This window comes from Rhagoletis zephyria, unplaced genomic scaffold, assembly GCF_001687245.7.
Source record: "Rhagoletis zephyria isolate East Lansing unplaced genomic scaffold, Rhagoletis_zephyria_1.1 Rzeph_scaffold_00075, whole genome shotgun sequence".
NCBI lineage: Eukaryota > Metazoa > Arthropoda > Insecta > Diptera > Tephritidae > Rhagoletis > Rhagoletis zephyria.
Genome location: NW_016157159.1, coordinates 278,149 through 291,370, shown reverse-complemented (window position 1 = coordinate 291,370; position 13,222 = coordinate 278,149). Strand labels below are relative to the sequence as shown.

At 34.6% G+C, this 13,222-nt stretch overlaps 1 protein-coding gene across 3 annotated transcripts in view; it reads left to right on the top strand.

Annotated features, from left to right (window-relative positions):
* mib2 (E3 ubiquitin-protein ligase mind bomb 2) overlaps positions 1–13,222 on the top strand; it is a 170,283-nt gene that overhangs the window by 19,458 nt on the left and 137,603 nt on the right. For all 3 annotated transcript variants that reach the window (XM_017628426.1, XM_017628421.1, XM_017628411.1), the window contains one exon: positions 9,278–9,412. In XM_017628426.1, the coding sequence (XP_017483915.1) occupies positions 9,346–9,412 (67 nt within the window). In that variant the 5' untranslated portion in view covers positions 9,278–9,345. The remainder of the gene's footprint in view (positions 1–9,277; positions 9,413–13,222) is intronic.

The window sequence follows — 13,222 nt, the reverse complement described above, 5'->3', positions numbered from 1 at the left end:
TCTTGCTCTGTAGCCCGTTGCAGTTAAATTGAAGGAGCCTCATGGGGTTCGGGAGACGTGTCGTGATGTGGGGTGTAAGGGATGTGAATGTTCTTACCGCCGTTGGCTGTGTGCGCTGCTGTGATGGTTGCCGCCCTGTGGTGGTGGCGGGAGGCGTCGCAGTTGAGGTCTGCGACCGAGCAGCGCAACACGGGCCCTCGAAGTTCCCAGTCCAATCTCGCGTGGTACGCAGACCTGAGCATGCCCTAAAGTGGCACCAGCCAAGGCAGGTGTTGCACTTGACTGATGTCACATTACGGAATATCCTGGTCTGACATACCGTGCAGATTGTAGGGGGAACCAGGAGTTGTTGGCGGCGGCGTGTGGGTGGTGGTGCGGTTGTGTGTGTTATGTGGTCTTTCGTGGCTATGGTATGGTCTGTGGTGTTATTATGTTGTTGAGTTGTGGTGACTGTGTGAGTCTGCTCGGGTGGACTGAGGTTAGCCGTGGAGGCTGATCTGTTTGAGCAACAGGGGGCCACGTACGACGTGGTCCACTGTCGATGTGTCCGTAGTCCTGAGCAGACTCTAAGGTGACTCCACAACTCGCAAGCATTACACTTGACTGAGGTGGAGTTGTGGTGTAGTCGTCTCCGGCATTCACAGCAGGTGTAGATTTCTGGCCCTGGGTTTGACTCGATGCCAGCCCTGATTAGTAGAATTCGTAGTGAATGTAGCCCTATGGACGGACAACTTCTGAGATACTTCGCCGACCTAAACGGGGTTAGATTGCCGAAACAACAGCCCTTGGGCGGGTAAAACCCGAGTCATTCCGGTACGTAGAACCGGCTGTCGTGGGAATGAGTGAAATTTATTCATGTTATAGGCTTATTATTATTTTTTCATTTATGTTCATTATTTTATCATACATTTTAGTATAAATATTTTGGCCCCTCGGCAACACTGAAGTTTACGAGGTCGTTTGCGCATAAAGCTGGTCGTAATTTGACGAGGGGCTCGTAAATAGAGCTCCATACAAATTTTGGCAGTCCTTTTACGAGGCTCGTAAATTTACAAACTTTACGAGGTTTACGAGGTTTACGAGGCTTTTACGAGTTTAAGGGAAGACCTGATTAACATTTTTCAAAATCCAAAATTTCATATTTAACCCTAGATATCTTCCACAATTTATATTTCCGCAATATAAAATTAGTATACGTGTGCTCAGCACTTAAAACTATATTCAACCCCATTTCTCCTTTTTCCCTATTCTTTACTTATGCCGATTGAACTTTAAACTAAAACAAAGATTAGAACAACTGCAGAATACCTACAATTCTCAAATTAAAAAAAAAATGAGCATCGATAGAGATTATTTAGCTGAACATAACGGCATATTTTATTTTGGGGGAAACACTACAAGAGTTATTAAGGGTCACAGTTGAAATTAAGCTTTTTTTTAAATCAAAACTTATCAAAAACCCATTCATGCATTTTAAAAATTTGGTGGTCATTCGATAGAGAATTTAATTGTCCTTAATCTGATGTAAACTCTTTATATATGTGTTGTATAGTTAAAAAAAAATCGAATTTAAAAAATGTATTATATATATACAAAAATATATAATATATTAAAAATTAAAAAGGTTTACAAAACCATTTGTTTTTAAATCACCTTATTAGTTATATGCAGGGACCGAAAATATTAGTTATTTTTCAAATTTCAATTCAAAAAGTCAGTCGGAAAGAATGGGTATTTTTAACATTTGTATATATGTAGCAATGTGATGCTTGTTAGCCAAGGAATGTTAATCCTATATGATTTAATTTTTTTTTTTACTTTTTTCAAAAGTTAGCAATTAACCGTTATTTTTTGACTGATATTTTTTCAGTCAAAAGTTAAAGTTAAAACTTGACTTTTAGTTTTTTGGTCAAATATAAAAGTAAAAATTTGACTTTTATTTTTTCAGTCAAAATTAAAAGTTAAAAATTGATTTTTATTTTTTCGGTCAAATATAAAAGTTAAAATTTGACTTATTTTTTCGTTCAAAATGGCAGTTTACATATTCTCAATACAATATGTTATTATAAAAAATGCACATCCTTTCTATCTTCTACAAGTATATTCCGTTCTTTAATTTAAGCTTTAAGTTATTCACCTTTTTACAGGAATGATTCGGAATTCAATTTAATAATTATTATAGCTGTCAAGTTCTGCTCCGACAAATTTTTATCGCAAATCGCTAAGAATAAGCTTAGTGCTGAGAACGCGCGTTCTACACTGATTCGTGACGCTGGAACTTGATGTATAATATGTACATGCCAGACCTCTTAGTGGGAGATATAAAAATTTTTTACTCTCCCAGTAATCCATAAGGTGCGTATCAGCATTTAGCCTATTTCCATAAATGCTTTTCGAACGCAATCTTCGAAAAAAAAATAAAAAATATGTTTTGACTTTTATATTTGACTGAAAAAAAATAAAACTAAAGTAAAAAAGTACCGAAAAAATAGAAGTCATATTTTAACTTTTATATTTGACTTATTCAACATTTTTATTTAGCTTGAGGCCGTTTTTAATGAAAAACTTATTGTGGAAAAGCAACAATAATTTGAAAAAATGGTAGAAGTGATAGCTATTTCGGAAATCACCACATTTCCTCATCAGACTTCTTTCAGTAGGATTCCAACCGACGATCCCACTGACTCATCCAGTTGCCTACGCACTGTGATAAGTTCGTCTTGTAAAATATCGTTGCTTTTTTCCACTTTTTCATTTGTTAAGCCAACACAATCAAGGGCAGCTAGCTATTCCGCTGCAATTCCCGCTTAATCATGTGGTCGTTGGTTTTTGTTAATAATTCTATTTTTCGAATGTTTAACTTTTAGGTGTGCTCTTCCTTAAGTTATTTGTTTTTTGTTTTTTTTTTGTTATTTTATGGCCTTATAACAATTATATTCAACAATTTTTATTGAGCTTGAGGCCGTTTTTAATGAAAAACTTATTCGTGGAAAGCAACAATAATTTGAAAAAATGGTAGAAGTGATAGCTATTTCGGAAATCACCACATTTCCTCATCAGACTTCTTTCAGTAGGATTCGAACCGACGATCCCACTGACTCAGCCAGTTGCCTACGCACTGTGCTAAGTTCGCCTTGTAAATTACCGTGGCTTTTTTCCCACTTTTTTCATTTGTTAAGCCAACACAATCAAGGGCAGCTATTCCGCTGCGTAGAAATTGTGGAAGTTAAACAATTTAAGTAGAAATGCAGTCTTGAATTTATATGTGTGTATGTACCGGACGTTCTAAATTTTTTGAGCAGGAAGGAAGGAATTCATCAATATTTACTCAAAATTGATATATACCATGGCTCATTCGCAATTATTTTTTTTAGGGAAATAATAATAATAATAATAATAATAATAATAATAGTAACAGAATATTTGGATCAGTTTTGGCTATTCCTTTTGTTTGGTTTATGTTTATTTTTATTTATTTTTTATACAAATACAGCTGACTATCTAACAAAAACCATATAAGCAGTGTTGCCAGGTCTTCGGCATGAGAAAACGTCCCTCTTGGTCTGAAAAAACGTCATTTCCTACCCAAAAACGTCTTTTTCAAATGTATGCACACAGAATTGTTCTTATTAAACTTATATTGTATACAAAGGTACATAAGTATGTATGTAAGGTATATTAAAATGCCATTTCGACAGCACATTTAAAATTCATTCTAAACTGGTTTGAGATCGTTAATATAAAAATCATTTTATACATACACTTGTGATCAGCTGATTAAGTCATCGATATTTTGATCGATTGTGGTTGTTTTTCTTTTGTTTATTATTTTTCCATAAAAGCCTAGCTCATTATATAACAAACAAAATATAAATCCACATTTCAAACTTTGTGCAAAAATTATAAAAAATCTGCAAAGTTTCAGCTAGATTTTCAACTTTTTATTCAGATTTTTAAGAACTTTTTCGAGTATGGAGTTTGATAGCCCATTATTATCCAGGGTAATAATGTGCAAGTTTTAAGTTGCTAAAGAATCGCGTTGATTTTTTAATATGTATTATTATTTTTTTCTTGTATACATTTGGTTAGGTGGCCGGTTTCGAAAATGGTAAATTACGTTCTGATAAGAAGGAACATAGCAATATTTCAGTTCGCCTAGTTTTTTCGGTTTTTTTTTTTTATGCTGCTACAGCTTCTTTGGTGCTTTTGCGAGCGTGCGTGTTGCAATAGATCAGCTCTTCCTGATTTGGCCTTTAATGTGCAATTGCAACCATTTCAATAAGCCTCGCAACTTCAAGTGCTTACAAAACCAACCTTTAGTCCAAGAATCCAAAAAAAGCGCGTACGCTTGGTTTGCATAGTAGTCAACAAGATACAAAACACGTCCAAATGACGTTAAAAACGTCAACCTGGCAACGCTGCATATAAGTCCCAATTTCAAGTCACTGAGAATTCTCATTCTCAGCTCTCTCGGGTTGTTACGCTCCCGAATTCGTTCTCTCTTGCAAATTTTTTGGGTTATTGAATGCAATGAGAGAGTAAATGAAAAATAGAGAGTAAAAGTAAGAGTAAAGAGCCTGTCAGACGTGGCAATATTTCCGTCTTTCGCACGCAATTCGCTGTCAAATTGAGAAAGAGAAATTTTATTTCGATGTGTGAACAGCCAGAAAGATCTTTCTGTCACCTTTCGGAAATCAGTTTCAGAAATAAAAGTTGCAAGGTGGGACTGCAACTGCAAGAGCGAAAATCGATTTCGGAAATATATTTCAACTTGCTCGTGCTGCACTAGCAATTTTTATTTCTTCTGCAAGTGCTGTCAAACTAATCGAGTGTTGCCGTGTGGCCCTGATCGCGAATTTGTGTAAAATGATAAAAAATATTGTTGAATTTAATATCAAAAATGCTTGAAATATATTATTTTGTTTAATATACTTAATCGTTAAATTATTGTTTACACGACAAATATGTTAATTATAACATATATTTTCCCGCTTTTACAAGAGAAATAGCAAACAAACGACAACCCCACCGCCCATGGTTGCATTTTAGTATCGAGAAAGATTGCCAGAAACTCATTCGCTGTGTGAACAGCCAAAAAGCGATTTCAGAAATTTTTCCTGCAATTCACCGTTCGGAAATAAAAACCTCTTTCGAAAGACACTTTCCATGCAAGGTGTGACTGCTCATGCAACTGATTTCTCAATTTGACAGCCTTTCCGAAATTTATTGCATCGAAATATATTGCCACGTCTGACACGCTCTTTAGAGAAAATTATCAAAAGCAGTTATTGAACACAAACCCAGTAAAAACTTGCAACTGACGCCATTTTAACCTTTCTGATGGTTAAGTGTGCAATTTTACTTTTCTTTGGAAATATTTTCCATCGTCATAACTTTATTTACATTTGAATTTGAAGTATGACTGATATTTTTACACCTGCGAATTCCTGTTAGTAAAATTTTTACGTGCAAGAATTTGCAGCTCTCGGGTTGTTAAGCTCTCGAATTCCTCTTTCTTGCAAATTTTTGGGTTATTGAACGCCTTTCCAGTAAAAACTTGTAAGTATGTTAACAATTAGTAACAATTTTAATTTTACTTACAGAAACTTGCAGGTGCCAAAATACAAAAATTTTTACTAACTGTAATTTTGAAGCAAATGGGTAAAACGAAAGTATTGAGGAATAATTTATTTACCCATCGAAAAATTTCAGAATGGCGAAAGTTTACTGGTTTTGCGTTCAATGACTATTTCTGATAAGTTTTTCTTCCTCTCAATTTGACTTTCAGTCAGTTTTGTGTTTACGCTCGAGCTGCCGGTACTTACTGGAAATGTTATTGAACAAACCTCATATTTTTCAGCAATGAGATTTTAGAATTGGGGAAGACCTTTATTACCATTTGTTGAGTCTAAAAAAAACCTAAGAAAAATTCACGATTTAATTGCAAAGCAACGGATTGTTCCAGATTGTGATCTTTATTCTGATATTTTAATTTTCTAGATAGGATTCATAGAACATAAGTCCTGAGCATTTTTTGTGTTAATCTGGAAAATTTCATATGACCTCTCGTTTTTGATATGTTGTTCAGGGCAATTTTCCGAACATCTTGGTATAAGTTTCAAATGCCAGATTGCTACTATTCAAGTAGCATCAATTGCGAAAGCACCAGTGCAAGGTCGAGTGCTACTAAGACTGTCCTCTAAATGCGGGAATTTCGTTAAGGCCACGATTTTAATATCTATGTGCTTATAGCATTAATGCCGGGATTGTTGTAACAGCACTATCATGGGAACACTCAACTGTTGTTGTAACAGAATAAAAGTTCCCAAAGGGTTTCTGGGAATGTTGCTGGAGTGACAGTCCTTGGCCAGATATGGATCTGTATCTTTCCGGTTACGTAGACCCTGAGATGGTTTACCGTGGTTGTTCCTAGACATTTTAGAATTAGCATGCTTAGGCCTGCGGCATCCAGCGTTGCCAGGTTGACGTTTTTAACGTCATTTGGACGTTTTTTGTACCCTGTTGACGTTTGGACGTTTTTTGTTTAAAAAATGACGTTTTTTAACTTCCCTGTAATTTTTCTTTGTTAATAAATCTTATAAGTAGAACTGATTTTGAATTATTTTCTTAATAAATCTATACAATCTTTGTGTTTTGCTGCAGCTGCACAGTGGTTCGGATCGCAAATCTAGCTGGACAAAACTATTTAAACAAATACTCGTTGATGGATCTTTACACCACTTCTTACCTATGAGATTTTTGAGTCGCTGATTACGAATCTGAAGTCACTTATCAAAAATTCAAAATGGCGGATCCAATATGGCGGACGAAAATTCAAAAAAAATCGGTAGATTTCTATGAAACTGGGTATCTGGGGGTTTTCTGGGTCGCTGATTACATATCTAAAGTCATTTACCAAAAATTCAAAATGGCGGATCCAATATGGCAGACGAAAATTTAAAAAAATCGGTAGATTTCTATGTAACTGGGTATCTGGGGATTTTCTGGGTTGCTGATTACGAATCTAAAGTCATTTACTTTATTTACTTCGGAACGAGCATTTTCATCAGATATTTCTTTCAATTTACTAATCACATAATCACGGACACCTTGTTGTCTTTTAGAAGTTTCTGCAACACCAAATGTCAAACAACTCACTTCTTAAGATTTTATTTACCATGACTAAAATTTAAGATCACAGCAAGAAACACAAATAAATTTCAGAAAAAATTTTATAACAGCGCTTAAAGATTTGCATGCCTGTTGTATAATTTTTTAATTTCAGAAAGTAGAAAATTCGCGAGGTACTATTTTTTTTAACTCTTACATAACCAAAGGTTTTATAACTCCAAGTATTTTTCTGTTTTAACACACAACCCCTCCCCCCTCTGCCCCGTGGATCCGCCACTGATCTTATATTTATATGAGATTTGACATACCGTCACTAAATTGTAAATATCTAAGCCAATTGGTTAGACTTGGTTATGGAACTTACCCTCTGCATTTGCGAAGGTGTAAAGAATAATATGCAAGTGGTTTTATAACGGCCTTCGGCGGCCTTTACTTTTCCTACTCTTTAATTTATTTTTTTAATTAATCAAAACGACGATTTTTCAGAATAAATTTGCTTATACCAATGTGGACATAAATTGCGTTATGACCTCTGAATCTATAGCGGAATATGTGTAATTTTTTGTTTATAAAGTCAATTTGCAATTATGCAAATATTTGTGAGTGCAATTAGCAATTTTTAAGTTAAATTTCAGCTTTTAAAATAGAGTTCTCAAATAGGCGGCGTTGACTTACCTTTGTTTGTTTGTTTTCATATGTTAATGCTTTAATAAATGCAATTTCTATTTGAATGTATTGTCAGAAATGTATTCCAAGTACTATTAAGTATTTTAAAAACAAAAAAATTTTGACTTTCGTCCAGCTAGATCTGCTATCCGAACCACTGTGAGCCGGACTAAGGATCCCTTGTTCAAAGGCTGGTTGTGTAAGCACTTGAGGTTACGAGGTTTGCTGTAATGATGCAATTGCACATTAAAAGACAAATCAGGTAGAGCTGATCTATTGCTCGCAAAAGCACCAAAAAAGCTGTGCAGCATAAAACGTCAGAAAAAAGTAGGCGACTTTTTTAAGACAGAAAAAGTTATTAAACGCAAAACTAGTAAAAACTTGCAACTTAAGCCATTTTGACACTTTCTGACGGTTAAGCTTTGGCGCGCAATTTTCTTTTTAATTGGGAATAGTTCTGATCATCATAAAAGTAAAAAATATACAATAGATTTGAATTTTTTATCCATATTTTCATTTCACTAATTATGTTTCATCAAATCATCCTCTTAAACAGTTTGTTTACATTTGAATTTGAAACATAACCTTACTTTTGGACTCCTGCAAATTCCTGCAAGTAAACTTTTTATTTGCAAGAATTTGCAGCTCTCTCGGGCTGTTACGCTCTCGAATTCGCTCCCTCTTGCAAATATTTTGGGTTATTGAATGCATTTCCAGTAAAAACTTGCAAGTACTAGTAACAATTCGTAACATTTTTTTTTATATTGAATGGACCTATTGCTATGCTCCTTTTTAGCAGAACGTAATTTAGCATTTTCGACAACCGAGCCCCTAATGTTGATTGTTAATGAGATTTTATGGAAAAATAATAAACATTAAATAAACGAAAGAGAAACAGCGAAAATCGATCAAAATGTTGATGACTTAATCAGTTGTTCACAATTGTATGTATAAAATGATTTTTATATTAACGATCTCAGACCAGTTTACAATGAATTTTAAATGTGCTCTGTCGAAATGATATTTTAATATACCTTACGTATATATCGGGCCCTAACCACCAAAATAACGTAAGCGACATTTTTTCAAAATTTTGTTTTTGATGCAGAACGCCTCTAGATGCTCTAGGAATATTTCTGCATCAAAAAGAATATTTTGAAAAAAATGTACCTTTGTATACAATAAAAATTTAAATAAGAACAATTTATTGTACATTCATTTGAAAAAGACGTTTTTGGATAGGAAATGACGTTTTTTCAACCAAGAGGGACGTTTTCCCATGCTGAAGACCTGGCAACACTGGCGGCATCTAATATGTATAACTCGCCATCTTCTTGTTGTAACTGCAGTACTAAAATCTTCACGTAAAAGCCGTTTGTAGTTAACGGCTGTCTAGAACTTTAAGAACATGCATATTTCAAAAAGTATCAATTGAAAATATTTAATACATGTGTATGTATGATTTTATTCTATTTCACAGCATAATTTTTTAGAACGATTTCCAAAATTGTTTCGTATCAAAATTGAAGTAGAGTAAATTGGACTGAAATGCGCCCGGCCATACAACCAGGTATACGCGTAGTACGTGGACCAAACTGGATTTGGCAAAATCAAGGTAAGCGCAAGTTTTGGTCTTAATATGAACCTGTTCAAAATAATAAGAAAGTGAAAATAAGCGGGCGCGTCATAAATTGATAGCGTGTTTCTGATAACGGATGTATGTTAATCAGCCGGCAAGCTTGGAAAATGTTTACTGAGCGGGTCATATATTCACAAAGTATGTTAAACGAGCACGAATGAATCTCCGATTCAGAAGACTGAAATTTTAGATGTGAGGTCAGCTCTTTTTGAAGATGATTCCAAAATCGCCTTTTTTAGTTACTCGAGCGCAACAGATTTTCATTCAGAGAGTTCATCTCGATGCCCTGGTCGTACTGTTCCATAATCTGAGGATTTTTTTTAATCTTAAATAGAAATGGATTTTTTTGTATGAAAATTAAAATAACCGTAATGCCCGTATGATACTACGTTTTTTTCCTGTACTTTTCATTTGAAATACAAACAAAAAAACTGACGAAAGTCAAATTACAAAAACAATTCGGCAATGTGTTAGAGAGAAACAAAGTCTGTGTGAAAAACAGCTGAGTTTTTACATATCCTTACCGAAATTCAAATAAACGAAATTAAAATTTGCGTAAAACAGTTTTGTTACATTAAAAAATTAAATTAAAGTGGCAAAACAGTAACGTATTTAATTTAATTGTATTTCCATTTTGTTTATGCTAAGAAAATAACTCGTCTGGCAAAATGCAAACAGCTGTGTAAGAAAAACGAACGAAATACAGCCATCTGTTAAAAAAACTGAACGAAATACAAGTTGGTCGGACTGTTTTTAACAACCTAGTTTGTTTTTCGTCAGTTTTTCGTTTATTTTTTGGTATATAGCTTACTCCCTTACACAAGTACTGAAATCATATATAACAAATACAGTGTAAAATACACTCGAAATACAAGAAAGAAACGTAGTATCATACGGGCATAAAGAGCGTGGCAGACGTGGCAATATTTCCAACTTTTCCACGCAATTCGCTGTCGAATTGCGAACGAGAAATTTTATTTCTTTGTTTGAACATCCAGAAAGGCCATCCTGTCAAATTTCGGAAATCAGTTTCAGAAATAAAAGTTGCAAGATGTGACGACAATTGAGAGAGCGCAAACCTATTTCGGGAATATATTTCAACTTACTCGTGCTGCATTATTAATCTGCAACTCGCCTTTCGGAAATAAAAAAACCTCTTTCGAAAGACACTTTACATGCAAGGTGTGACTGCTCATGCAACTGCTTTCTGATATTTCTCAAGTTGACAGCCTTTTCGAAATATATTGCATTGCCACGTGTGAGAGGCTCTTAACTGAGAATTAAAGTCGTCTCTTTACTAACGAAAACCATTATCTATAAGTCACTCATCACACCCCTTCTGATATAGGGCGCAGAAGCGTGGACAATGACCACATCTAATTGTTTCAGCGATCTAACCCAGTTTAGGTCGGTGAAATATCTCAAGCGAAACTTACACTTGCTGCGTGTGCCAGAGACGATTATACCCTAACTCCACCAGTCAAGTGCGATATTTGCAACGGGTGAAGTCACCTCCGAGTCTGCTCAGGCCTAAGGATTAACTGGACCGCAACATATGTATGTGGCCCCCTGCTGCTCAAACAGAGCTGCCTCCACGGCACACCCAAGTCCGCCTGAGCAGCTCAACTAAAACACAATCGCACCACAACACAGTACAATAGACCACACCACAACCACAACAGACAACACAAAAGACATAACCGCACCACCACCCATACGCCGCACAGTGGCGTGTTTGACCAATTTAGCTGGACAAAATTCATTGTAAAATTTTGAGATAATTCAATATGGTTTAAGTCAACAGATGTCCGCTGACTTAAAAAATGCGATACAGTTTTATTTTTTCATTTTTCTTACGTGGGACAATTAGAATTATATACATATGAAACCATGATAAAAACCTAACAAGGTAAAACCATTGAGACGCAGTCTGTTGTTTGCCAGCAATATAATTTTAAAATACAAAACTCAAACTCACACACACATTCCCATTTTCAATCTCAAACAACAATTGTGAACAATTTCATTTTTAACCGACTTCACAAAAAGGAGAAAGGTTGTCAATTCGTCGAAATATTTTTTTTATGTATTTAATTCGATTTCTTCCGAATTTCGAACATTGCCCAACCATTCGATTATTCGATTCGATTTGATTCGATTTTTTTCGAATTTTCCAAAAATTTTTGTAATTGAAACTTCTTAATCGAGTTCGGAAATGTTTGCGTTAAATATTTAACACCAAGTCATAAAATCTGTATCGTTCGTTCAATTAAAACAAATGAGGTGTCAAATTTAAAGCTTGTCCTTTGGGTCTGCAACATAGTTTTAGTTCTATGAAAAGGGTTGCCACAGGTTAGAAAATCAAATTCAAATAATCGCTTCCGCAGATGTTTGCGTTAAATATTTAACACCAAGTCATAAAATCTGTATCTTTCGTTCGATTTTCAAAAAGGAGGTAGGTGTCAACTGAAAGGGCTTGCCCTGTAGAATATTTATATTTAAGAAAATCAAAATCAGATTATTTAATAAGTTAAATAAATTACCCCAATATGGATATCAGTCGAAATGATTTTGAATAAACTTTATTTTTCAATTACATTTAGTAGCGGTGCCACCTGTTTGCAAAGTCGAATTTAGTTAAAGAAGTGTTGTGCTTAAAATACTATGCAACAATTAAATATTTTTGAGGTGCTTGAAGAGAGTGGCCACCTGTCTCAAAAGTTAATCTCAAATTACACTGTGAGACAGCCGAAACCAGCACGGACTTTGTTAACATTTTCTGAAAGTCCCCGTCCAGTAATAAAACACTCGGATTTGCAAAAGTTAGCTCGTATTTTTATTTCATGACCTACTAAAGTTTTCATGTCTCGGCCTAAGTAGTTTTCAAAAAAGTCGAAAAATAGTTAAAATAAATGTCTGAGCGAAATTAAAGGTTAAGACATATATAATAAAATTTCATGGAAAATATTTTCGTAGAACATTTTAACCCATTAGCTCCCGCCTAGAAGGGTCAATTTAGCCCTCACTTCAAGAAATCCCGCAAAAAGCAAATTTGGAAGGTCGGTAGAGGATTGATATATTCTAGAAAATTATTCTCCGGAAAATTTTACTAGGGGTCTTCTCAGACAAAAGCTTCATGCCACCAATGTAAAAGCCTCTAAACATATAAAATAAAAAATCAACAAAAAAAAGTTTTTTACAAAAAATTTTTTTAATTTGAGTTCAGAATAACAGATCCTTCTTGGCACAGATTTTTTGTCCCGATGCATCAGATCGAAAAACATGCATTTTTTTTACTTGTATCCCTAAGACAAATGGAGTGCCACACACAGTGATGGCAAATTTAGTCAGAAAGAAGAAAGAGTTGATTTTTTTTTGGATATAAAGATGAAAATAGAAAAATTCGATTTTATCCGAATTTTGGCAACACTAAGTTTGATTTCAAAAATTCGATTAAAATTCGAATATCGAAGCTTCGAATGTCGAATTTACCCATCCCTAGTATGTTACCGCATAACTTTGGACCACGTTAACCGATTTCTATAATTCTAAATTTTTAAAGGAAAGGTGTTACCTCACAGGTGGTCCATTTTAATTTGGTTTAAATCTGATCATCGGATCATGAAGAAATTAACGATAATCTTAAATTTTTATATGATATATAAACGTCAGAAAAAAATCATGGCCATCGAATTGAGAGAATAAATTTACCTTGTAATGTTTTTTTTTTAACTTAAGCAGAATATACACAAGTAGACTTGTCTGTACTACATGTCAAGTATGACG